General features: G+C 44.8%; 1 protein-coding gene and 1 long non-coding RNA gene across 3 annotated transcripts; one reads left to right on the top strand and one right to left on the bottom strand.

Annotated features, from left to right (window-relative positions):
• Positions 1 to 22,717, bottom strand: LOC128404009 (loricrin-like). Of its 2 annotated transcripts, none has more exons than XM_053369254.1 (2): positions 22,665 to 22,717; positions 1 to 1,104 (listed from the first exon to the last, which is right to left on the bottom strand). In XM_053369254.1, exon 2 carries the CDS (start codon positions 1,074 to 1,076, stop codon positions 297 to 299), a length of 780 nt encoding a protein of 259 aa, XP_053225229.1. In that variant the 5' UTR covers positions 1,077 to 1,104; positions 22,665 to 22,717; the 3' UTR covers positions 1 to 296. The 2 variants fall into 2 exon arrangements, with proteins under 2 accessions (XP_053225229.1, XP_053225230.1); XM_053369255.1 differs by lacking the exon at positions 22,665 to 22,717 and adding an exon at positions 2,617 to 2,733.
• Positions 22,705 to 27,932, top strand: LOC128404011 (uncharacterized). Its single transcript, XR_008328034.1, has 3 exons — positions 22,705 to 22,793; positions 25,452 to 25,570; positions 27,343 to 27,932. It is a non-coding gene; the product is annotated as an uncharacterized LOC128404011 (long non-coding RNA).
• The last annotated feature ends 60 nt before the right edge of the window (positions 27,933 to 27,992 follow it).

Consider the following 27,992-nt stretch of genomic DNA (forward strand, 5'->3'; position numbering starts at 1 on the left):
TTGATTCTGAAATAAGTTTTATTCTCTCCCATGCATTATGGGAAATTGAAGCAAGGAAATCAGCAGGGGAGGGTGGATGAGGAAACTCCCATCCACCGCAAACACACACAGCCATTCATAAGTTACATTGAAGAATGAGCCACACATTGAACATGCAAGCATAAAATGCCATTGAAGAATGAAAGAGCAAAGAAAGCAACATGCAGAAGTGTCCTGGGTTTAACATGTCATTGCCAGGATGCTGATGCGAGGTAGCAAAGTTCGCTTTTCTTGGGTTGTTTGGTAAATGTTGCATTTTACTTGATGCTTGGCAATGGGCAGACCTGTTTCGTTGGCCCAATGCATGGTGGGACGACAATGGGGCACTTGGTCTGCGAGTATCCACCACCAGATCCGCCGCTGCTGCAACAGACAGCTCCGCCACTGCCGCTGCTGCAGCACACAGCTCCGCCACTGCCACTGCTGCAGCAGACAGCTCCGCCACTGCCACCACCACTGCTTCCACCAGGTACAACAATGGTTTTCCCACTGCCGCCACTGTATCCTCCTCCACCGTATCCTCCTCCACCGTATCCTCCTCCAATCACCTTAACCCCACCTGAGCTTCCACCACTGGATGAGCTACAACAAACTGCGCCACCGGAGCCGGACGAGCTGCAACATACTGCACCACCACGGCCGCCGCTAGCTCCACAGCAAACCCCTCCAGATCCTCCACCAACAACGATGGGGATCTTTTGCTGGCCATATCCATATCCACCTCCATATCCACCACCCATTCCACCTCCAACACAACACCCAGAAGACTGGCCACTGCCGCCGGATGATCCACAGCACACTGCGCCGCCGCTACTGGCTCCGCAGCAAACCCCTCCAGATCCTCCGCCAACAACCATTGGGATCTTTTGCTGGCCGCCTCCATATCCACCTCCATATCCACCTCCGCTTGGTATAACGATGACTCCGCTGGACTGTCCGCCGCCGCCATATCCTCCACCTCCAGAACAGCAACAGCAGCCGCCCCTTGAACTGCCACAGCAGCAACAGCCACCCCTGCTTTGTCTTTGCTTGCTCATCTTTCGGCTTTCGTGTGGTGCGTTAGACCTGGAAAGTGGACAAAGCATAGTTAATGCACACTGCTGGCTGCAATGCTCCTTTCTCAAAGGGCCTCATTCTCATGGTGGTCAACTTGTGTCCAGGCTGCAGCACCAGGGAGTACAGGTGGTGACTGGCAGTGTGTTGGATCACATGGTTGAATGCATGTTTGTGTGTTGGTTTGTTTGTGCGTGTGTCGGGAAGGAGAAACAGTTCAGGACTAGTTTCCTTTCTCCATAAATGTCTACTCATTTAAACACTTTGATCTCTGAAACTGGCACGCTTACGGATGCTACATGGTACTCATTGCACATTTCTAAGAAATTGATATTTTCGTGTTGCACCACCCACATTTCAGAACTTCCTGACAGTTGATATCAGGTTGCAGTAGTATTTTCTGCCTCTGCTAAAATATCTTTCTGTCATCAAGCCTATTGAGAAACAATGATGGTTTAATGTGGCTTTTAGCTTATTGGTTATTTTAATTATCCTTTGAATGTTTTCATTTAAAAAAAAAACCTGGAAAGTTTTACTGTTTCTTTTTTTAAAAAAATAACAACCTTATTTTGCAAACAATTGAATAGCATACAAATTTTGAGAGCTATAGGTAGGTAGGTAGATGGATGGATATGATTCTAGCTGTCATGTAAACGTATCTAGCCAGTGCAAAAGAATTCCCCACATGTAGAACATAACCATGTTGGGGCGGAAGGTTGTAATCTAGTCTACTCACTGACGTGCCATATTTCTCAGACTTTATTGTCCTGTATCCCCTTTTTTCTATTTTGTTCCTGCTTTGCAGTGATGGAACTCAGGCACTGATTGCCCACCTCCAGAATCGCTATCTTCAGCTGTTTCCTGTACTATCTTCCTTGAATCTGCTTCCTCAGTGCTTCCCTGGATGACTGCAAGCTAACAAGCCAAACCATTTATCTGGTGTAAATATGAAGGTCAGATAATGGGATAACATTGCTCCTCTACACGAGTTAAGCAGGTCTGGCCCTGCAAACTGTGCATGGATGTATAAGGCCTCTGCTGGAAACAATTCCTCGGTGAATTTTTGTCTGACAGATTAATCCTTTAATTTAAAAGGATTAAAATGGCTTGAAGAAAACTTTGGCTTAGCTGCAGCTATCATTCAAGCATTGCTGTTGGGGAGGACACACCAGTTCATCTGCTGTGACCTCTGCTGCTCAAGTACCATCGCCCAACTCCAATTACAACAAGCTTCTGCATGTTTGTGGATACAGTAGCTACACTGAGCACCAATATTTCACCCCAAACCTTAACAGCAAATACCCAGAGAACAAAGGGAGAACTCCCAACGGATTCTCCACTTCTCATTTGCATCGAGAAAAATGTCCCTCTCCCTCCATTGATTGGAAGGAATTGCACACTGTATCAAAAACCCAAATCAACCCTTTGCCTCCTACCCAAATAGCATTATCGTTGCATCAGTGCATAGCTGAAGATGCTTCAATCCATTCAAAGGAAGGAGGATGATCTGAGCATTGAGCTTACCTTGTTTAGCAGATGTGGTGGAACGATGGAGAAGTCTCAATGGATTCGAATGATGATCTTGGGGACCAGAGATCCTCTTTATACCCATCTTCTGGCCACTCCTATCGGAAGTGAGGCACCCCAGGAATGGTGAGTGGCACAGTTACAACTTCCCTTAACTGTCGGCCTCATCAAACCCAAGATGTCAGACAAATCATGAGATCCATATCTCACTTTTGTATCACTAGTCATTTTAAAGAGCATAAACAGCTTAATGAATGTGCTCCACCCAATGAGTAAGTTCCTGTGATGCTGCTTTGTAGCGGTGCCTCACATATTTGTGGGGGCTCTTGATGGGTGATGTATTCAAGGGTGGGCTTTTGCTAGAGATAAGCAAATCAGAATATATCCAGTCCCAATTGCTGCTGCACTTGTTTATCCATAGGTTGAGAGACTGTTGTGGTACAGTCCTTAGGGTGTTGGACTGGATGTGGGAAACCAGGGTTCAAATCCACTTTTGACAATGAAGCTCACTGTTGTGACCTTGGGTCAGTCACTGCCTTTCAGCCTAACCTATCTAACAGGATTGTTGTAGGCATAAAATGAGGAAGGGGAGAACCATGTAGGCCACTTTGAGTTCCTGGAGAAAAAGGAAGAATATAAATGCACTATATCAATCAATTAAGTCTGTTCCCTGTCATTTCTATGTTGAATGGATTTTTTTTTAAGGGTGTGGATTTGTTGATAAACACACAGGGTTGTATAGTTAAAGGTCTGTATAGTTAAAGCTATGGTTTTCCCAGTAGTGATGTATGGAAGTGAGAGCTGGACCATAAAGAAGGCTGATCGCCGAAGAATTGATGCTTTTGAATTATGGTGTTGGAGGAGACTCTTGAGAGTCCCATAGACTGCAAGAAGATCAAACCTCTCCATTCTGAAGGAAATCAGCCCTGTGTGCTCACTGGAAGGACATATCGTGAAGCTGAGGCTCCAATACTTTGGCCACCTCATGAGAAGAGAAGACTCCCTGGAAAAGACCCTGATGTTGGTAAAGATGGAGGGCATAAGGAGAAGGGGACAACAGAGGATGAGATGGTTGGACAGTGTTCTTGAAGCTATGAACATGAGTTTGACCAAACTGCAGGAGGCAGTGGAAGACAGGAGTGCCTGGCGTGCTCTGGTCCATGGGGTCACGAAGAGTAGGACACGACTAAACGACTAAACAGCAACAACAAGTTTCACTTGGAGTAAACCTATTGGAAACCAGCAGCCTAAATTAGTTGCGAATGGATCTGCTCTGAATAGGACTAACGTTGGGTTCTTTGTAGCAATGGATGTGTACACACATGATGTTGAAGTGGAGGCTTTTTATACACCATACATCAGTTGGTGTGAAGGAGTGTACACTTGTTAGATGCCCTCCAACATCCCTCAGATGAAAATAAGGACACTGGGCTTTCTCTCGCTCCAGACAGCTCCTCCCACACCACTGCCCCTCCACTACCTCCTTCCTCCCCTCCTCCCCCTTTCTCCCCTTCCCTTCCCTCCCTCTTTACTTCCTACCCTTCTACCCTGCCCTCCCTCCTTCCAAGCCTTCTACCATTCCTTCCCCTACCCACTCCTTTCCCCTCTCCACCTTCCTTCCTTTCTACCCTTCTACCCTTCTACTCATCACCTTCCCCCTTTCCCCATCTTCTACCCTACACTACCCTACCTACATTTCCAACCCTCCCCTCCCCAAAGTGGGGGTGAATGGCATATGTCCCCTTCCATCCTCATCAAACACAAGGCACAGAGAACCCCAACATCTTCCTCCTGTTTCAGCTTGCTAATGTGCTTGCTAATTGTGCAACACCTCCCCTAATTTTCCTGTTGGGTCCCAGTAATACAACCCACGAACTTTCATTCTGCCTCTCAATTAGCTTGAAGCAGAGTCCCAAAAAACTTTCTTACAAGCATCCAAGTGGCCCTGAGGACAAAAGAGGATGAAATAAAGATCTCCCTTGTAATATATCAGTGGTTCAGTGCTCATTTCTTCTCTTTCCAAAATAGCTTTTATCTTGAACAATTGCAAACACAATTAGTTAACCCTACCCACGTTTCCTAAGAAGGCTTATCAATCTGAAGGATATCGTCCTCTTTCTATGCTCCTCCCAATGGAAACATGCAGACGGGGACAGATATACCCCTGCTTTAAGTCATTTACACACTGTCTTCACTTGTATATTATTTACTACAAAGCTTGATGAGTAAGCTCTTTAGCGACGAAATGTTGGATTACCGGAACGACGTCTGAGTACTGAACCACTGTTATATCACAAGTGGGCTCTTTATTACTGCACTTGCTATTGTTTAAAATAAAAACTATTTGTGAAAGAAACTACTTTTGCCATTTTTATGGACATTTATTGTTTGTTTACAGATAGTTGCCTTGGAGATAATATATGGGGTCTATTGCGATAGCCTTTGCATCACCACTCTGTTCATTGTTCTATTGATGACCATTGGAGCAAGATGGAAGCCCAGAACAAAGAATGGCTCCCATATTTATCAGTTTTAAAAAGATACCCACAACACCCCTAAAATTACTTCATGCATACATCACAAATTGAGAGGGTCTGGTGACAGAAACATGAATGTCAGGTTTGCCCCCATCCTTCCCTTGACCTCCACCATACACCCAAGTTTACAAGTTCCTAGTTTCCCAGGCCAAGTTAATCACACCTCTTTGTCCTGACTGAGGACCTAATCCATTCTTGGACAGTTTGCCATTCTCCATGGGATGACTGTCTGTTTGGCACCCAGATGCCAGGATGCCAGTGATTATCTCTTGTGCAAGAGGCTGCTGTGCACGTGATCCCAGGTTTCAGGGATTATGGCTGCCCATATCAGAGACTCTCCCCTTAGTAGCTACTCCTTTCCTGAACAGAACAAAGTTGGAATGGTGCAAATCCATACTGGATCGATTTTATATGACTTTCCAAAGTTTTCTGTATAGTTAGAGCTATGGTTTTCCCAGTAGTGATTTATGGAAGTGAGACTGGACCATAAAGAAGGCTGATCGCCAAAGGCTGATGCTTTTGAATTATGGTGCTGGAGGAGACTCTTGAGAGTCCCATGGACTGCAAGAAGATCAAACCTCTCCATTCTGAAGGAAATCAGCCCTGAGTGCTCACTGGAAGGACAGATCCTGAAGCTGAGGCTCCAATACTTTGGCCACCTCATGAGAAGAGAAGACTCCCTGGAAAAGACCCTGATGTTGGGAAAGATGGAGGGCACAAGGAGAAGGGGAAGACAGAGGACAAGATGGTTGGACAGTGTTCTCAAGCTACCAACATGAGTTTGACCAAACTACGGGAGGCAGTGGAAGACAGGAGTGCCTGGTGTGCTCTGGTCCATGGGGTCACATAGAGTCGGACACGACTAAATGACTAAACAACAACAACAAAAGTTTTCCCAGTGAGCCAGCACGTAGATACGTCCATCAGTGAATTGTCACATCTGATAATGTGCAGCAAAAGCGCCTTGAATAGATAGGAAAGACTGTGATGAAGTGCTCTGTGGGGACACCTGCAGAAGTGATTGCGCCAATCTTGGTAGTCTGGTTGTGTGTGCACAATATCTGCTGGAGGGGCAACCCCCGCAACCTTTACATAAATTCCTGCAACAAAACGATGTAGCTGTTTGAACAATGCTTGCATTTGAGCATGACCAAGGGTGGACTGGACATGTGGAATGCCAATTATTTATGTGAACTGATGGCTTTGAGAGACATGGCAAGGCAGGTTGAAAATAAGAGAGAAGGGGTGTTGTAGAGGCAATGGAACTGAGTCTACTTTAAAGGTAACCTGATAGACGAAAACGTTGCTTTTCATGAGTGTGCATGAGCAATGTAAGCAATGATGTGACAAAATAGAACCAATTAGCTTAAAGTTCTTTGTTTGAGAAGATGTTAAAGAGTCCTTTGTACTATGCCATGGGCATCTCTGGCCCCCACCTTACCTGGTGGGTGAGGGATTCTACTAAAGCAGTGAAATAAAGATCACCCTCTTGAGTGCCTTCATTTTTTTTTAGATTTGGGCTCTGTCTATTTGTATAGTCCAACCTGGAAAACAGACTTTGGTGGGTTGGGAGATTTCTCACAACAAAAATATCCCCTTCTTCAAAATTCTGAGAGCAGGAGTCTCCAATAACACAGACAAATTGTGGGTGATGGAAACACCCCCCAAAAATGCACACAGGTCTTCACACCCCCGACTTTCAGGCCTTTAAAAAAATGGTATTAATGTGGAATATCAAAATACACACACACACACACACACACACACACACAATTTTTAAAGTAATTGTTCTACATTTCGAAATATTCATTTAAACAATCTTAAATCAGTGACTTCCCTTCTCTTTCCGTGGTTCTTTTTGCATATCAAACATCCCCGCATATTTTACATAAACTAAACCATTCAGTACCATTGTTTCATCCATAAAAACTTATTTATACTGTTGAATTTATCTTAATGCTGCCAGCATTTTCAAATGAACACAATTTTCACTCATATATTCAGTAAACATTTTCCAGTCTTCTTTAAATGTATATTCTTGTTCTCTTATTCTATATGTTTAAACTGCAATTTGTGTGTATTCCATCAGTATAAGTTGCCATTCTTCTTTGGTTGGAACCTTGCTCGTTTTCCATTTTGTGGGTAACAAAGCACGGGCTGCAGTAGTAGCATACATAAATAGTATTTTTTGACCCCTGGAAATTTCCCTCTGAATTATCCCCAACAAAAAGGACTCTGTTTTTTGGGGAAAGGTACTTTTAAACATTTTTTTCAATTCATTATATATCATTTCCCAATACTCTTTTACCCTTTTACTAGTTCATCACATATGAAAGACTTTTGATGGCTATTCTCCAGAACATTTATCCTCCTCCTCCTCCTCCTCCTCCTCCTCTTCCTCCTCTCTCATTGGATTCCTTACCTGCCCAAATTAAATGACATCATATATTTCCCTTTTCTTTTTTAAATGCCACTTGATCCAGCCCAAAAGCTACATTTCCTCTTGGAGAACTTCTCAGGGACCACATGCCAATGGTGAGCAGGGTCAGAGGCAAGACTAGATGTGAAATTTACAGACCCAGTATACCTGAAGGAGAGTCTCCACCCTCATCGTCCATCCTGGACCCCGAGGTCCAGCACCCAGGGCCTTCTGGCAGTTCCCTCCCTGTGAGAATTGAGGTTACAGGGAACCAGGCAGAGGGCCTTCTTGGTGGTGGCACCTGCCCTGTGGAACGCCCTCCCATCTGATGTCAAAGAGAAAAACAACTACCTGATGTTTAGAAGACATCTGAAGGCAGCCCTGTTTAGGGAAGTTTTAAATGTCTGGTGTTTTATTGAATTTTTAATATTTTGTTGGAAGCTGCCCAGAGTGGCTGGGGAAACCCAGCCAGATGGGTGGGGTATAAATAACAAATTATGACTATGACTATGATTATGATTATGATTAGTTCTATAGGATACATTCACATCAGAGGTTTTCTACACATACACAATTTTACCATCCTAACTAGCTTTTGTTTTATCATGGACTTCGGCTGTTGCCTTTATCCATTAAAATTAATTGATTCATTAATGTATTTAACAAGCAATGCAGTTAATGCAAATCAGATGGATTGAATGGATCAAATAAATGACTGGCTAGACATATATTTATAGTGTTATAGGTTTTGAGGGGATGCTCTAAATCCCAGATACTAATTGGATTTTGATTATTTGGGATATGAAGGAAAAACCCAACCTGCAAAGAAATTCCTCCTCTAGCCTATGTAAAACAACCTGGCTGGGTTAGGACCGTTAAGGAAAAATAAAGGGCCATTGAAAGCCTTTGGCAATGCCAGAGAACTGTCCCTCCCTGCTGTTCTGGGGTGTAAAGAGGGAAAGGAGATCTGGAAGTTTCCTAGAGTAACTGGGTATGATGTCATATGAAAAGTTTGGGGCCTTTTTAGCACAAGGCTTAGGACAGGAGAACAAAAACAGAATGATCTTGGTTTGTTGGCTGAAGGCAGGTGGGGAGACATACTATGGACTCCAGAGCTGCACTGTTGTAAGTACAACCCCTCTTGATATGACCATGCTATAACACGGGCATAGGCAAACTCTGGCCCTCCTGATGTTTGGGACTACAATTCCCATCATCCGTAGCTAACAGGACCAGTGGTCAGGGATGATAGGAATTGTAATTCCAAACATCTGAAAGGGTGGAGTTTCCCTATGCCTGCTATAACATCTGCCAGTGGCGCCAACTCTAGGGGCCCCCAGGAGTCCTAGTGATAAGGTTACCAGATTTTTTTCAATGAATCCAGGGACACTTTTCAACTTCAATGAATTTTGTATGGGGACTGATTTGTAAATCCGGGGACTTTCCCCGGGAAACGGGGACGTCTAGTAACCTTATTCTAGCACCCACAATGTTTTTATTGTGGGTGCTCAGACCCACAAGCCTCCGCTGCCATCTGCTGTGCACCGCTGCTGCTGTGTACACTGGCAGAGGAAGGCGGGTGCGGTGGGTGCGGTGCGCACCAGGTGTCAACTGTGAGGGAGGGTGATATCGCTGCACCACACCCACCCCTCTCGCCACGCTAGCAGCACCCCAAGACGCTTGCTGCATGGGCAGGGAGCTGCTAGGGACGCTCCCTGCACGGGCAGCTAGCAGAGCCCCCCACGCTCGCCACATGGGTGGTGGGCGGCTAAAGATGCTCGCCGTGTGGGTGGCTAGCCTTGCCCCCGTGGGTCGGCTAGCCCCACCTCCGCACCGCTCTGGGTGCTGGGACAGGTAGCTCCACCTGTGGCTGTGTACTGCTGCTGCCACTACCCCCACACTGTTGCTACACTGCCACTATGGGGTGCCTTTACTGTGAAACGGGGGCCCGCCACAGCCTCTGGAAGGCACACAGGTGCTTGTTGGGGCCTCTGGAAGGCCTGACGAGGCTCGTTGGGCCTTCCGGAGGCTGTGGTGGGCCCTGTCGCATCCTCCCATGGCCCCATTGGGCCTTCTGGAGGCCACAACAGGTCTTGTCAGGTCTTCTAGAGGCCTTGATGGGTCCCACTGGGCCTCCTCCTACCGTATGATGTATGATGTCACACTGTGTGCTGCGTGTGACATCACAGGCCCAGCGCCTCTGACATCTACAATCCGTTTAACCTAACTCAAGTGTAAAGATGTGAATAAATCAGGTTTCAAACCATAGTTTGACCAGGTGTTTATGAAATATTGGTGGATATCAAATTGTATAATGAGTGCTCTCCATTTGGAAGTTGAAGTCAAATTAATAAATGGAATGCTAAGCAACAGCCAGTTATAACTCCCCAGCTGTTTACAGATAAGCATCTTCTCCCTGTATCCTGAACTATCAGGAGGAACTTACTTCCTCAACCACAAAAGAAACACTTCCCGTATCTCGGACAGTTGCACCACTTAAAATTGCAGTGTAAGCTTCTGAGAACAGGGTGCTGCCTTATCTATTTGTTATCATGTTTATTCCAACTCCACCACCGCCTCTTCCATTGGATTCCTTACCACTCCTTCACCATAAAACCCCATGGTTAGGCTTGCCATACGCCAGGAAAATTCCTGACATGCCCTGGTTTTCAGGTGTAAAAATGTCATCGGGGAGAATGTTGCCGAATCAGAAAAAATGTCAGGAAAAACCCAGGTGTATGGCAACACAATGCAAAAAGCAGGGAAAAGAGCTCCACAATTTTGCTGTTTTCTTAAAAAATGGGGGGAGCATTCAACGACTTTGTAGATGTCAGGAATTTTACTCCTTAAAATATGGCAACCCTACCCATGATGATTTCCATGATTTTAAAAAAACACAAGATTAGAACCAGTTAAAAATTTATATACAATCAGAAGGACAGCTGGAGTCATATATGCAATTTGGATGGCTATTGAAAAGTATCCAGCAAATTCATGGTACATAAAGCTATCAATGAAGACTGCCAACATAGCATGATAGATGATAGATAGATAAATAGATGATAGATAGATAGATAGATAGATAGATAGATAGATAGATAGATAGATGATAGATAGATAGATAGATAGATAGATGATAGATGAAACTTTATTCGCATTAGCCAATGGCCATAGCAACAATAAAACATTACAGTGTAAGCAGAAAGGGAAATTTGATATAAGAGCACAAGTCCTGAATCAGCAGTCAGTTAGTGGCCCTTATTCTGATTGCCCCTGCTATGAACTTAGCAACCTATTTTGGGATAATAGGTTTGTGCAGATATGGGGCCAGAGAATCAAAATGGAAAGGTGGAAAATGAACATACCAAGGGCAGAATTTCCTTATAGTGGCCAGGTTGTTCTGATGCTCGATATCTTTTAGACGTTGACCAATTAGACTGTTTGCTTTAGTGGGGCCCATAGTGAGTAGGTGTTGTGGGGATAGGCCACAAGAGTGAAGTTTTTGGTAGACAATGTCAATGATTTTGACCTGGACTGATTCTCTGCGCTTGATGTTGATTTGTTTGGACTGCATTGCATCTCAAACTCTGCATTTATGGCGAGCCTATTGCCAAGAAGTTTATACTTTCTAAGAGGCTAGCCTCTAAGTATACCTGAAAGTGTGTCTCCACCCCTATCGTTCTGCCCAGACACTGAGGTCCAGCGTTGAGGGCCTTCTCAAAGGAGTCTCGTAGCAAGTTACAAATATAAGACAACAAAATGAAAATAAAGCAATAAGATGAAAAATACTTGCAATAACCCATAAGATAAACTGAATGAATCTGCAGCGAAGTCAAATAGTGTCCAGTGCCAGGACGTTCTGGCGGTTCCCTCACTGCGAGAAGCGAAGTTACAGGGAACCAGACAGAGGGCCTTCTCGGTAGTGGCACTCAACCTGTGGAATGCCCTCCCATCAGATGTCAAAGAAGTAAAAAACTATATGACATTTAAAAGACATCTGAAGGCAGCCCTGTTTAGGGAAGTTTTTAATGACTGATGTTTATTGAATTTTTAATCTTTTGTTGGAAGCTGCCCAGAGTGGCTGGGAAAACCCAGCCAGATGGATGGGGTAGAAATAATAATTATTATTATTATTATTATTATTATTATTATTATTATTATTATATCCATAGGAGTGTGGCATTCTCCCCACTGTGGATGGTCCTATTAGGCAGCACAGCACTTCTTCCAATCAGAACTGTTTGGTGGCCCTTAAGACTTGTGCCAAACAGTTTTCACTTCAATTTCTCAGAGTTGCGTCATTCTGGAGTTTCGTAGGAACTCCACAGAGTTCTCACCATCAGTGGCCCCATGCCAGGGCACAGGGCTTTAGCAGGTACCTGAGAATGCTGGGTTCTGATGGTTCTAGCCCTGTAGATCATAGTCCTTGACAATGTGTCATGACTTGTACAGGCTTGGCCCAACTGCTGTGTTAATCACAACAGAACCTTTTGTTAGGAGGTATGACAGCCACGATGCACTTGCCTCCATGTGACCTTGTCACACGTTGACTTGTCACTTGATTTAATGTAACATGATGCTCCATAGATCGGAGCAAGCTTGGTCAGGTTCCTGATGATCATCAGATGATGATCTGTGCTCTGGATGATGATCATGTATGCTATGCACCTGAACAAGCAGGTTGAGGCCAAGTGACAATGGGCAGACATGGTTCAATTCCTGAGAACCTCCAGTTTAAAATGGTCCAGGAAAGAGGAGTGATGGAAGACCTCTCTCTGTTCTGAGACTTGGTGATGGACCATAGCTTAGTGGTAGAGCATCTACTTTGTTTGAAGGAGATTCCAAGTTCCATCTCTGATGTGTTCAGGTGGGTCTTCAACCCTGAAGAGTTACTGCCGGTCAGCAAAGACAGTACCAAGTAGATTAACCAATTTTCTGGTCCAGTGAAAGGCAGATTCCTGTGTGACCAAGTGGTTAACTAGAAGTTCAATTACATTCTTCTTGGTCAGGAGAGTGAGCTGTGACCACCCAGATGCCACTCCCAAGTCCCATTATCCCTGACCATTGGCTGTTCTGAGGCTGAAGCTGGGCTCCAAAAGGTGACATTAGTCACCCCTGTTCTAATCACTAGACCACACTGCTGCTCCTCATTGTTGTAAACTTTCCATCCAGACTTTGGGGGTTTTATGTGCCACCCCATTGAAGGAATTGGGTGTCTTGCATTTTTTAAAAAATAAACTGGGTATGGACTCACCCATGCATACATCTTTCTATTGACTTATATTCAACACTGGAAATGCTTTTGATTCAAGTAAGGTTTGAATGTCCACCTAGTCATGTTTCATTTAGTTCCTTGTGGCTTCCACCTTTTTTATGTGGAGCTAGGGCAGGAATGGTAAACTCCCACTTCAATTGCCTGATCATTCCCCACTCCCAAAGACCAATTTGGGCAATGGTGTCAAAAAGAAAAGTAAGCACACAGGAAGATGCCTTATTTTGAGCCAGGACCCTGGTTCATCCTATTCTGTATTGTCTATCCTGATTAACTGTGGTTCTACAGGGTTTAAGGCACAGGGACATTCCCACCTGGAGATACCAGGAGTCAAACATTAGGGGTTTTCCTTATCTTCTTATTATCCTGCCTTCCAATTTACTTTGCAATTAAGAGTCTGTATCAAGGGTAGGAAACCATTGATCCTCTAGATGTTCCTGAACTGTAAGAAGGGCTTTTATCAGCCAGAATTTACTGGAACTCAGTTCCGGCACCTCTTAGGTGGGCGCCATTGCCAGTATAAGAGAATAAGGGAGGTGTTCATTGTAAGTTCAGGCACCCTTTTTTTCTAGAAAAATAGCACTGTCTATAAGTCCCATCATTCCTGACCATTGGCCATGCTTAATGAGGCTGATGGGAGTTGCAGTCCAATATCATCTGGAGAGATTTTACTTTCTTGGGCTCCATGATCACTGCAGATGGTGACAGCATCCACGAAATTAAAAGACGCCTGCTTCTTGGGAGAAAAGCAATGACAAACGTAGACAGCATCTTAAAAAGCAGAGACATCACCTTGCTGACAAAGGTCCGTATAGTTAAAGCTATGGCTTTCCCAGTAGTGATGTACGGAAGTGAGAGCTGGACCATTAAGAAAGCTGATCGCTGAAAAATTGATGCTTTTGAATTCTGGTGCTGGAGGAGACTCTTGAGAGTCCCATGGACTGCAAGAAGATCAAACCTCTCCATTCTGAAGGAAATCAGCCCTGAGTGCTCACTGGAAGGACAGATCCTGAAGCTGAGGCTTCAATACTTTGGCCACCTCATGAGAAGACTCCCTGGAAAAGACCCTGATGCTGGGAAAGATGGAGGGCACAAGGAGAAGGGGAAGACAGAGGACAAGATGGTTGGACAGTGTTCTCAAAGCTATCAACATGAGTTTGACCAAACTGCGGGAAGCAGTGGAAGACAGGAGTGGCTGCTGTGCTCTGGTCCATGGGGTCATGAAGAGTCAGACATGACTAAACAACTAAACAACAACATCTGGAGGGCCAAAGTTTCCCCACCTCAGATCTGCATTGAATGCTTGCAGTTTTTTCACAAGACTATCAGGTTGGCTACAGCGGGTGCGTTATTAGAAGTTAGTGTATACAGTGGTACCTCGGGTTAAGTAGTTAAATCGTTCTGGAGGTCTGTTCTTAACCTGAAACTGTTCTTAACCTGAAGCACCACTTTAGCTAATGGGGCCTCCTGCTGCCGCCGCGCTGCTGGAACATGATTTCTGTTCTCATCCTGAAGCAAAGTTCTTAACCCGAGGTGATATTTCTGGGTTAGCAGAGTCTGTAACCTGAAGCGTATGTAACCTGAGGTACCACTGTATATAATTGAAATAAACAAATCAATGTTTGTTTGCTTGTTTGTATGTTGTGGATAATTGTTTGCCACAATGGGCAAGTCACACACACACACAGACACACAAACACACACACACACAAATGAATGCCTTTCTGTATGTATCTGAAACAGCTCTACCCAAGCACAAGATGGCGCTATCATCATTGTCAAGGAAATCCCAAGTTCTTTCTTTCTTTCTTTCTTTCTTTCTTTCTTTCTTTCTTTCTTTCTTTCCTCTGTCCTGGAGAAGAAACTTTAAAAGAAGAAAAGGGGGTATGCAAAGAAAACCCCTCAGAAAACAATTTTTAAAAAATTCCCAGTGAGGACAGAGAATGCACTGCAGATGTGAACACCGTCAGTTGGTGTGCAAGAGAGAGAGAAAATAAGTCAACACAGTGGGGTAGAGGGGAAAAGAAAATGTGGAGTCTCCTGGATGAAATCATGGCTGGATGGCACACCAAACAGGAATGATCTACAAAACAGCTTTTTGTTGCTGTGCATACTAGGCACAGAGGACTTTTTTTTTCTTTCCATTTTTTGAAGCAGCCAGATCGAGTTTGTCAATCCTGGGTTTATACATGGGTCAACAGCTCCATAACAACTGGATTCCACAATTCTCTGAGACTCCATCATGAGAATTTTAGGTTGTTAAGGGTGCTGAAAGTTGCTAGGAGGCCCCTATATCACTCACAGAGCTACGATTTGCAGAGTTCCTGGGAAGGTAGATAAATTGGTAAAACTCTCTGGGAACGGTAGCTCTCCGAGGGGAGCAAGGACCTCCTAATGACAAACTACAGCTTCCAGGAACTGTAGGGTCGCCATATTTCCAAAGGTAAAAATCCTGACAGAAAAGGTATGCCCCCCCCAAAAAAAATTTAACCCCACCAACCCCCAGACATTTGCTTAAAATTGTAAAAATCCCCCTGGATGCCCCCCCCAAAAGAGGACATGCCCAGGATTTCCCGGATGTAAGGCAACCCTACAAAGTGCAAATCACACACACATGAATGAAGCAAAGCCCTGTTGCCTGCCCCTATGTGGTGATATATTGAACTGCAGGTGACAGCATCCTTGAGGAAGTACCTTCAGGCCCTGGGCTAAATCTGCCCACACAGACTGATAATTGAGCACTTCTGGGCTGGAAGGAGAAGAAGAGGGCTTCCTACTCTACTTAACTCTTGCTTGGAAAACATGGTTCTCCTGAGGTCTGGCGTATGCCTATATCTCTGATTCTTCTTTGGCGTTGACTTCTACATGGTCCTACTTTGTCCTTTGATTCTCTTTTGTCCTATGAGCTCACTCAACAATCCTGCTGATGGATCTTTCTAAGAACATAAGAACAGCCTGGCTCTGTTGGATCAGGTCAAGGATCAGCTTGGAGAAGAGAAGTGTGATGTCAACACATGTCTCTCACATCAGATGCTTATCACTTTCATTTCCGGCCTCATCACCCCTGTCATTAACATGGCTTAACTTCAGGCAACAGTGGGGCTGATGGAGACATTGATAGCCTGTTCCTCCATAAGGTTGTCCAATTCTCTTTTAAAGCCATCCAAGTTGGTGGCCATCACTGCTCCTGGGAGAGTGAGTTGTACAGTTTAACTATGTGCAGCGTGAAGAAGGACTTCCTTTCATCTGCCCTGAATCTTTCAACATTCAGCTTTATTGGATTTCCACAAGTTTTGAGGGGTGGAATGGGGAGAACTTTTCCCCAACCACAACAGGGAGGAAGAGACAATTGGCTGGCTCTGCCTGTCATTAGCTCCAGTGGCATCTACTGCAAATCCAGCCTCACCTGTCCCAGTGAGCACAAGCCACCATGCAACTGAGCCATGTGAAAAATACAACTGCCACCCATGAAATAAATGTATTCTTAACTTAGGACCGCAAGGAACTGCCTTTTTAAAAAACTGGAACAGCAACATCCCAACTTTTGTTAACTAGGCTCTCTGCCATGACCTTGAAGAACCACCTTGACCACTGCTTATAGATCATTCTTAGTTGCCAACCAAGACAACAAATATACAGAAGATCTGACTTGGTGGAGTGGAGGTTCTGGTCAAGACTCAGTTCAGTAGTCATCTGCGAAAAGGATCCATCCTATTGTCTTTAAGAACATAGTTTCAGCAGATAGCTATCCTTAACAACACCTTTCTATCCCCCCCCAAAAAAAAACCAGTTGTGTCTTCTACTATGCTCTTCCATTGGTCAAATGAATCACTGGCCCACCATATGTTGTTGCATTCCATTTTCCATCAGTCCCATTGGTCATGCTGATTGGCAGTGGAGGCTGGTCTATTTGGGTGAATGGGACATTGACAACCTCAGTTTCCATTCAGCCAGCCCCCTCCCCCCCCCCATGTCTGCCTACATATACAGGAGATTGCCTAGCGTGTAAGCTTCCTCCTCCTTAGTCTCTATGTTGTCCTGGAAAGAAGAGGGTGGGGGGAAATTTAGGATGAATGGACTCTTCTTGCCATTGACTCTGGCTCCACCTACTGGTGTCCTTCCTGCCTTCTGCCCCACCAGTCCCATTCTAGGAGCTGGTTTTTTTTTTTTTAATGTTTATGTGATTGTGAAAGCTTTCACTCTACCATTATGGCTCCAGATAGCCTTGAGGCTTCTCTTGCCTTCAGAAAACAACAACAACGACAAACCTGGTGAGCTCTACACTCAGAGGAACATAGAGCCTTTCTTGTCTTCAGGGACCTTCAGAGAGAGAGAGGGGAAGGAAGGAAGGAAGGAAGGAAGGAAGGAAGGAAGGAAGGAAGGAAGGAAGGAAGGACTGAAATTGACTCATTTGTTAATTATTACACTCCATTTCTAGGATGCACAGCAGCTGAAGGAACAGCACCTCTGGAAGCAGACAGCACAATTGTAGGCAGAACATGGGACCTTAGCATGAGCTTATGCCTATGACTTTTGGGCCCATTTCTAAGTACTCCAGTCCGTCTCACCGACGTGGGGTTTCGGGGCACAGTCCTTCAATGGTTGCACTCATTCCATTCTGGTTGGGGACAGAGGGTGGCACTGGGGGGTGGGGAGCTGTCGTCACACTACTCCTTGGTGTGTGGAGTACCACAGGGCACAATTCTCTCCCCAATGCATTTCAACATATTTATGCGCCCCCTTGTCCAGCTTGTCTGGAATTTTGGTTTGGATTGCCATCAGTATGCTGATGACACCCAACTCTATCTGTTGATGGACAGCCATGCCTGCTTGGCTCCAGACACATTGATCAGATGTTTGGAAGCTGTGGCTGGATGGCTACGTGGGAGCCTGTTGAAGTTAAATCCTTTGAAGACAGAGGTCCTTTGGCTGGGTTGACATGATATGGGGTTGGGGGGCCAACTTCCATCCCTTGCAGGGGCACAATTAGTGCCAGCGCCTTCCGTCAAGAGTTTGGGTGTAATCTTTGACGCCTCCCTTTCTATGGAGGCGCAGGTAACAGCTATGACAAAGGCGGCATTTTTTTCATCTCCACCGAGCTAAGCAGTTGGTCCCTTTATCTCTCTCGCCCTGACCTCGCCACTGTGATCCATGCAACGGTCACCTCCAGGCTTGACTATTGTAACTCACTCTACGTGGGGCTGCCCTTGAGACTGACCCAGAAACTCCAGCGGGTGCAGAATGCCGCAACGAGAATTCTTACGGAATCCTTGCCGCGGCATCACATTCACCCAGTGCTATACCAGCTGCACTGGCTCCTGGTGGAGTATAGGGTCAGGTTTAAGGTCCTGGTTTTAACCTTTAAAGCCCTCGTACCTATGGGACCACCTCTCCTGGTATACCCCACTGAGGACCTTGCAGTCTGCTAACAACAACAACTTGAAGATCCTGGGCCCCAGGAAAATTAGACTTGCCTCAACTAGACCCAGGGCCTTTTCGGCCATGGTCCCAGCCTGGTGGAATGCTCTCCCACAAGAGACCAGGGCCCTGTGGGATTTGACATCTTTCCACAGGGCCTGTTCCTCCAGGCCTTTGGGCAGGATGCAGTTTGACTTACTTTCCTTTGTATAAAACAAGCCTGAAGGAGGCCCCCAACCCACTCACAGGTCCTTGTATGATCAGTGGAAACAGTTGGTCCTGGCAAGTATTAACCACTCTCAATTCCAACCTGATAATTGCCACGTGCCTAGATTTTTAACTTGTCTGAATTAATTTTAAGATGTATTTTACTTAATTGATGTCTGTTTTTATGCATATTGTGTTGTTTTTATGGTGTTAGCTGCTCTGAGCCTGGCCTCGGCCGGGGAGGGTGGGATACAAATAAATTATTATTACTGTTGTTGTTGTTGTTGTTGTTGTTGTTGTTGTTGTTGTTGTTGCTATTATTATTATTATTCCACTAGAGATACTAGAGAGTGAATCTGGGACATTGCACTTTCAGAGTCTGATCACTGAGTTGTGAGCTCTCCTACCAGAATGATGCTTGGAAGTGACTGTGGGTCAATTTGAATATATCTAGCTACCTTACACTGGGAAAGACTATGTGTTTGTGAGAGCTTACAGCCACCCACTATGGATCCTAAGGGTCTTCAGAGCAGCATGAGCGTAAGATCATAAGGACATAAAAAGAGCCTGCTGGATCAGGGCAATGGCTCATCTAGTCCACCATCCTGTTATCTAAGTTCCACAGATGCCACCATGGGAAACCCTCAGGAAGGACTCAAGCAGAAGACCCCTTTCCTCATTTGTGGTTTGAGGAAGTTGGTATTCAGATGCAGTACTGCCTCTGAGCTTGAAGGGAGAACACAGTCATCATGGCAGGAGCCATTAATAGTCTTCTCTTCCACAATTATTTTCCCCAGTCATCATTGAAAGCCATTCAAGTTGGTGGCTATCACTGCCATTTCTGGGAATGCATTCTAGAGTTCAACTATGCTGCCCTGAATCTTCAGCTTCTCTGTGCATCGAGAGAGGGGGAAAACCTTTCCTCTAGATGTTGCATCAGCTGCTCCTGATAGTGATTTTATAACTGCTTTGGGTTGGTTCTTTTTTTAAAAAAAGAAAACTTTGGTTGGGACAATTGTGGGACAACCTTAGTGGGAAGCAGTATGCAAATTTTATAAAGCTGAACCTAAAAGAGGCATGTGGCAGATGGATTGTGATAATGGCAGAGGGGTGATGGAAGAAGACACGACAGATGTGTTGATTCTAAATAAGCTTTATTTAATCCCTTGCATTAAGGGAGATTGAAACAAGGAAATCAGCAGCAGTGGGTGGATGAGGAAACTCTCATCCACCACAAACACACACACATTCATAAATTACATTGAAGAATGAGCCACACATTGAACATGCAAACATAAAACACCATTGAATAATGGAAGGGCAAAGCAACATGCAGAAGTGTTTTGGGCTTAACATGATGTTGTCAGGACACTGATGTGAACTGGCAAAGTTAGCTTATCTTGGGTTGCTTGGCATATGTTGCATTTTACTTGATGCTTGGCATGGAGCAGGGCTGCTTTGTTTGCCCAATGCATGCTGGGACGACAATGGGGCACTTGGTCTGCGAGGATCCACCACCAGATCCACCGCTGCTGCAGCAGACAGCTCCGCCACTGCCGCTGCTGCAGCAGACAGCTCCTCCTCCTCCCCCACCACCACCACCACTGCTTCCTCCAGATACGACAATGGTTTTCCCACCTGATCCTCCACCTCCTCCACCTCCTCCACCAGATCCTCCTCCAATCACCTTAACCCCACCTGAGCCTCCACCCCCAGATGAGCTACAGCAAACGGCACCACCACCGCCACTGCCGCCAGACGAGCTGCAACATACTCCCCCACCAGATCCCCCACCACTTCCTCCACCTATGATGATGGTTTTCCCACCGGATCCTCCACCTCCTCCACCTCCTCCACCAGATCCTCCTCCAAGAACCTTAACCCCACCTGAGCTTCCACCACCAGACGAGCTGCAACAAACGGCACCGCCGCCGCCGCCGCCGGACGAGCTGCAACATACTGCACCCCCACTGCCGCCGCTAGATCCCCCACCAATAACTATGGGGATCTTTTGCTGGCCCATGCCACCACCAGATCCACCTCCACCGCAGCACCCAGAAGACTGGCCACCACCACCGCCGGATGATCCGCAGCATACTGCACCGCCGCCGCTAGCTCCACAGCAAACCCCTCCAGATCCTCCGCCAATAACTATGGGGATCCTTTGCTGGCCACCTCCATATCCGCCTCCACCACAGCACCCAGAAGACTGGCCGCCTCCACTTGGAATAATGATGATTCCGCCGGACTGTCCGCCGCCTCCGCCGCCTCCACTGCAGCAGCAGCAGCCTCCTCCTCCTCCACCGCCAGATCCTCCGCAGCAGCCTCCTCCTCCGCGGATTTGCATCATCCCACCGCCACCGCCACCGCCACCGCCGTGGCAGCCACCAGATCCTCCTCCGCCTCTTCCGCAGCAGGATGAGCTTTGGCTTTGGCCTCCGCCTCCGCCTCTTCCACAGCAGGATGAGCTTTGGCTTTGGCCTCCGCCTCCACCGCCGCCTCCAGAGCAGCAGCCACCGCCGCCGCCGCCACCGCCGCCACCGCCGCCTGAACCGCCGCAACAGCCCCCGCTTTGTCTTTGTTGGCTCATCTTTCGGCTTCGCTGTGGCAGTTGTTTCTGTGAATTAAGCCTGAAACAAGGCAAAGAATGGTTATGGCACACTGATGACTGCGGTGCTCGTTTCTGAAAGGGCCTAGTGGTCCTCAGGGTGTCACTGAGGCTGCAGCATCAGGTGGTGGTCACTTGTGCTGGATCCCATGATTGAATAATATATATAGCTCAGGACCAGTTTCCTTGTGAGATTCCCTCTGTATATATCCACTCAACAGCTTTGATCTGTGAACCTGGCACTGTTCCAGGTACCATATAATACTCATTGCACATTTGTAAGAAATGGGGTTTTCCCTCCAACTGATTTCAGATGAGCATCCTCACTGTAGTATAGTCTGCCCCTGCCTTAAATGTCATTGTTTAAGCCAGCCTATCCTGAAGCATAGAAGATTGGCGTGTGTTTTAATCTGGATTTAGTTTACCCATGATTATTTTATTATTCTTCAAATGTTTTTTAAATGTTTTTTAACAGATTCCCCCCCCCCCCGATAGCTTTACTGTTTCATTCTTTTTGTAAACCTCTTTTTTGTAAATGATAAAATGGTATGTAAATTTTGCGAGCTATGGATAGATGGACGAGTGGATTGATATGATTCCACCTGTCATGTAAGCATATGCAGGCAGTGCAAAATCAATCAATCAATCTCACACATTTTTTAAAAATCAGCATGTCAGGGTGGAAGGTTCTAATTAACTCCCTGGCCTGCTATGTTTCTCTGATTTTATTGTCCTAGATCACTGCTGCATTTTCCCCTCTTTTGTAGAGTTTTATCAACATTCTGATATTTTGTTTAAAAATATATACTAAGGGTTCAAAACATTTTTTTGCCATTGGTATTGTTATTTTCTGTGCAACCTACATGAAAGGCAATGTCTAAATTAAATGATTTTTTATAGCGGAGGATCCTTTCATTAGGTGATCTTGCTCTGGTGCTTTGAAATGGGGCAACCAGTGACTGATTGACCGCCTCCAGAATCCCTAGCTTCATCTCTCTGTTTCCTGTACTTTCTGCCTTGAATCTGTTCCCTCAGTGCTACCTGGTTGGCTGCCAGCTAGCAAGCCAAACCATATATCTGGTGTAGATATGGAGGACAGATAATATGAATGACATGACTCCCCTGCACCAGCTAAGCAGGTCTGGCCCTGCAAGCAGGGCATGGATGCATAAGGCTTCTTCTGGGAACAATTCCTCAGTGAACCTTTGTCTGACAGATTTATCCCTTGATAATCATAAAGGATTAAGGTGCCTCTTGGAACAGGTTTAGGTAAGGATGCAATCTCTGGCTTAGCTGCAGCTATCATTCAAGCATTGCTGTTGGGGAGGACACACCAGTTCATTTGCTATGACCTCAGCTGCTCAGGTACCATCACCCATTCCCGAATGGTTCTCCATTCCTCGTTTACATCTATAAGAATGCCCCTCTCCCTCCATTGAATGCAAGGAATTGCACACTGTATCAAGAAGCCAAATCAACCCTTTGCAGCCTCCTAACCAAATAGCATTATCATTGCATCAGTGCATAGCTGAAGATGTTTCCATCCATTCAAAGGAAGGAGGATTATCTGAGCATTGGACTTACCTTGTTTAGCAGATGTGCTGGAATGATGGAGAAGTCTCAATGGATTCGAATGATGAGCTTGGGGACCAGAGATCCTCTTTATACCCATCTTCTGGCCACTCCTATGGGAAGTGAGGCACCCCAGGAATGGTGAGTGACATAGTTACAATCTCCCTGAACAGGTGGCCTCTTCCAGCCCAAGATGCCTGACAAGTCATATGAGATCCATATCTCACTTTTGTATCACTAGTTATTTTATGGAATGTAAACAGCTTAATGAAGGTGCTCCACCTGATGAGTAAGTTCCTGCTTTGTAGCGGTGCCTCACCTATTTGTGGGGGCTCTTGATGGGTGACATATGTAAGGATGGGCTTTTTTAAGGGGAGTTGGTGGCTCCTGATAGGCAAATCAGTTTATATCCAGTCCAAATTATGATTGCACTTATTTACCCAGAAGCTGAGAGACACTGGTTGTGTAGTGCTTAGAACGTTAGACTAGAACCTGGGAGATCGGGGTTCAAATCCCCTTTTGGCGATGAAGCTCACTGTTGTGAGCTTGGGCCAGCCGCTGCCTCTCAGCCTAACTTACCTCACAGGATTGTTGTGGGAATGAATTGAGGAGGGGGAGAACTATGTATACTACGGTACCTGGAGTTCCTGGAGATAAAGGAAGGATTCAATATGTCAGTCAATCAAGTCTCTTCCCTGCTATTTTTATATTTACCCAGCTAAGTTCTACCTAGAGTCAATCTATTGAAAACAGAGGATTTAAATTCATTGTAAATAGGACAAGCACTGCATTCTCTGTCCCGACAAGTGCAATCTGTTTCTACATGCACACACCAGGCTGTGTGAAAGAGTGTACACTTGTTAATTTGTACCACTCAACAATTGTGTACATTGATACATTGACTGTACAATAGGTGAATATTACATTCAAATAATTTTGTGAATGTAGAGACTGTTTGTGTACACGGGTCCAGAGATTGTACAGTTGTTGAGGGTAATGTGTGGACACCCCATATCACCTCAGTTTTTGAGCAGGGCTGGCCTTGTGGCTCCAACATAATTCCAAGAAAATAGTAAAAATAAATAGACTGCCAATTTTGTGGGATTATTTTCTAGCTTTGGCAATTTATAATATAGTATGAAACTAATGTGAGATAATATGAACCTACTGTTAAATGGAGTATTTTTTTAAGGACTGTGCACATACACACACATACACAAACACCCCGGTACAACTTGCAGCCTGATTTAGGGCTTTGGAGTGGCCCCAATCTGAACCAGGGCAATCTGGGGCGGACCTGATCCAGATCTCAGACCAGACACAAACTGGGAGTCTTTCACAGTCTTTAATTTGGGTTTAACTCCCTAATTAAACATGTGAGCAGACAGGCACAGCCTGCTCCTCGATATCTGACCCCCTTGCAGTTTTAAAGCCCTGGATCACTCTAGTTGGACATGATCTGAACCAGGGTGATCTGTGGTTTCCTCAGCCTGCTCTAGCTGAATCCCATGTTGACCCAAATTGATCCAATTCAGTTCGAGATCTGGGATCACAGTCACACATTAATGCTTTTGAATAACAGTTGCTCAAAATCACAGGAGGGGAGAGTGTTGTTGCATTCATGTTAATCTTCCACAAAACAAAAAGGGAACGCGGTAAGAGGATAGGACATTGAGTTTTTGCTTACATTATTCACATTGTCATCAAAGATATATGTATTTTGCTCATTGCATGTTCCCCAAGCATATTTTCCAAAGATTAATGGGATATGTAGAAAGTTAATTTGGGATAATGGTCCACTTCCTTTTGATTTGAGAGAATGCAGCTGCCAATAACAGAAGGAGGTTATTCCAGATATTGCTTTATATTTTATTAGTTTAGCCAGTGTGGTGTAGTGGTTGGAGTGTTGGAGTAGGACCTGGGAGACCAGGGTTCAAGTCCCCATTCAGTCATCAAGCTCATCACTCGAAGGGTTGTTGTGATGATAAAATGGGGATGGGGAGAACTACAATACAACCTTGGGCTCTTGGGAGGAGAAGTGGGATGTGTTGCTGAGCTTGTGTCTACCTTTCAAACCACGAAAAAGTGAACACGGGGAAGAGGCTGGGACATTGAGTTTTTGCTAACATTATTCACATTGCTACAGATAATATGTGTCCTTTGTGGTATTGCATTGCATGTTTCCCAAGCATATTTTCAAAAGATTAATATTTAGGAAGATAGTTTGGGATAATTGTCAACTTTGTTTTTTATTTAGGAGAGTGCAGCTGCCCATTTAAGAAGGCAGTTATTCCAGACATTATTTTATAGTTTATTAGTTTATTCAATGTGGTGTATTGATTAGAGTGTTGGACTAGGACCTGGGAAACCAGGGTTCAAATCCTCATTCAGTCATCAAGCTCACTGGGTGATCTCGGGCCAATCATTCATTCTTAGCCTAGATTTCTTCACAATGTTGTTGTGAGGGTATATATACCACCTTGAGCTCTTGGAGGAAAAGCGGGATATAAATGCAATAGATAAACAAACAATGAATAAAATGAATGAATAACACAAAGCATATCTTTCAGCACATACAGATGATTGGCAAGTTTCTTCTTCTATGAATAACCCAACTTGGGTAACTGTAAAGATGGTTTATTTAAATCCCCTCTTTGGATGACTTTTATTGGGTTCTACAAAACAAGGGACCTCCAACACGTTCAGTTTTAGCAACTAGAGAGATATGGAGTATATTGTCTCAGCAGTTACAATTTGGCCCAAATAGTCATGCTAAATTTACTTCATTCTGTAATCCAGATTTGAAGATAAAGAGCTGTGGAAGAAACGGACCGAATATGAGATGCATACATTAGATCACCTGTTTAGATGGAGAATTATTGCCTTTTCCTATTTTGCGGCTTAAATATAAATGACAGGTGAGTGAAAAATTCAATTGCCAACATCTGCTGGGGTCTATTTATGGTCTATCTGCTTTAAAACCTTCACCACCTCACACTGTATTGGGGGGAATTATTGGATCCTTTTAGAACGCTAAATCCAAATCTGTAGTTTATGAATGCTTTATGAATCTTTTAAAGATTCATGTTCAGGAACTCAGAGAGGCATGGAATTATAATGTGCCACACAGCCTAAACAATGGAAAATTGCTTTGAAATCTGAAGTATTTAAATTGTGTTTGATGCAGCAAAATTTAACATTATGAGTATGTTACTCCAAAATGTTTGTATAAAAAGTATAGAGGTTGTCACTTCTATACTGTCATCTTGGGGAGATGGGTCCTAGGACAGAAAGGAAGGGTAGGGTGTTTCCTTAAAAAACAACAACACGCCAGTGGATATGGAGCCGTCTGAGTTTGTGGCATGTAGGAACCATCTAAATGACTGGTGGTGAGCATCAAACTCAGGGACCAAATGTGGGCCACAAAGACCTCTCTATGTGGCTCTCAGGACTCTCCCCAGACCACACCTTTTATTCAGTGTTTTCCCCTGGTTGTGATGTGTCCTTGAACTCTGATCATGCCCTCTTACTTGCTGCAATGGAGGGTAGAGAGGGGCAAGTGGAAGTGTTTCGGTAGAAAGCAGCCGAGAACAGAAAGATAAAATTCGTATTTCTTCCTCTGTCCACTTTTACCTCTGAGCCTGCTTCCAACTGACAAGTGGCCCCTGAAAGATTGCCTGGAAAGAGCAATGTTCTAAATATCTCATTCGTATATCTATATATCCTTATCTATATCTCTCTAGATATCATCTATATGATTGAGAGTGTTATAAAATCAACAAAGAGTGGTTCACCCAAGCTTGTTCTCTCTCCCTCTCTAAGGTAAAGGTAAAAGGTAAAGGACCCCTGGACGTTAAGTCCAATCAAAGGCGACTATGGGGTTGCGTCTCTCATCTCACTTTTCAGGCTGAGGGAGTCAGTGTTTGTTCACAGAAAGCTTTTCTGGGTCATGTGGCCAGCAGGACTAAACTGCTACTAGTGCACAGAGGACCGTGAGAAGTGCCAGAGCATGCCGTTTACCTTCCTGCCACAGCTGTATCTCTTTATGTACTTGCACTGGCATGCTTTTGAACTGCTAGGTGGGCAGAAGCTGGGACAGAGCAATGGGAGCTCACCCCGTCTCGTGGATTCGAATGGCCAACCTTCCGATCTAGCTATCTATATCTATCTATCTATCTAGCTAGCTAGCTAGCTAGCTAGCTAGCTATCATCTATCATCTCTATCTATCTATCTATCACCTATCTATCTCTATCTATCTATCATCTATCTATCATCTATCCATCTATCTATCATCTATCTATCATCTATCTACTATATATCTATCTATCTATCATCTATCTATCATCTATCTATCTATCTAATCTATCTATCTTCTATCTATTTATCTGTATGTGAAGTTTTAAATTCTTATAGCAAAACGTCTCAACTTCCACCTTCATCAGTGATTAAGTGATTAATCGTCTTAGCAATTGACTCCATCCTCCAGGAATGATGGCTAAATAATGATCAGCACTTGCAGCCTGAACTTTGGAAAAAGAGGGAGTGATAAATCTTAAGGCAATCTAGAGCTACATGGAGTAGACTTGCCCTGCCACATTTAGGGAAGCCTTTCTGATGGTTTCTCCTTCCCTTGAAATGCCTTGGATCTTTGTTGCTTTTGGATAAGTTCAGTCTCAACTCTCTTCCCAGGTCTCACCATCAACTTGGCTCATTGCATGGTTGAATGTGTTAAACAACTTCCGTCTCTCAGCAATGTGTCTGGTGAAGGCAACAAGTGGAGGACAACCCACACTGGAACTTGAATTATGACCTACATAGGTGCTTTGCCCACACATAGATGCAGTGAATGAAGACACAAAACAACAGTGCATGATTTAAATATGGGCCACAAATTCATAAGCCTGATATGCAGCATTCTTGACTAGTTCAAAGCAAAATTCCCAAACTTAAAGCAGGTATGAATGCACCCAAGGAGGAAAAGTCAATCAAAAGAGTCACAGGGGCTGGAAGAACTTTCCTCCACGGATCAAATAAAGCTGCTTTATAGAGTCAGATCAATGGTCCATCTAGCTCAGTACAGTGGTACCTCGGGTTACAGACGCTTCAGGTTACAGACTCCGCTAACCCAGAAATAGTACCTCGGGTTAAGAACTTTGCTTCAGGATGAGAAAAGAAATTGCATGGCGGCAGCACAGCAGCAGTGGAAGGCCCTATTAGCTAAAGTGGTACCTCAGGTTAAGAACAGTTTCAGGTTAAGAACAGACCTCCAGAACAAATTAAGTTCTTAACCTGAGGTACCACTGTATTGTTTACACCAGTGATGCCAAACTTGGCCTTCC

This window comes from Podarcis raffonei, chromosome 16 (genome assembly GCF_027172205.1).
Source record: "Podarcis raffonei isolate rPodRaf1 chromosome 16, rPodRaf1.pri, whole genome shotgun sequence".
Classification (NCBI taxonomy): Eukaryota; Metazoa; Chordata; class Lepidosauria; order Squamata; family Lacertidae; genus Podarcis; species Podarcis raffonei.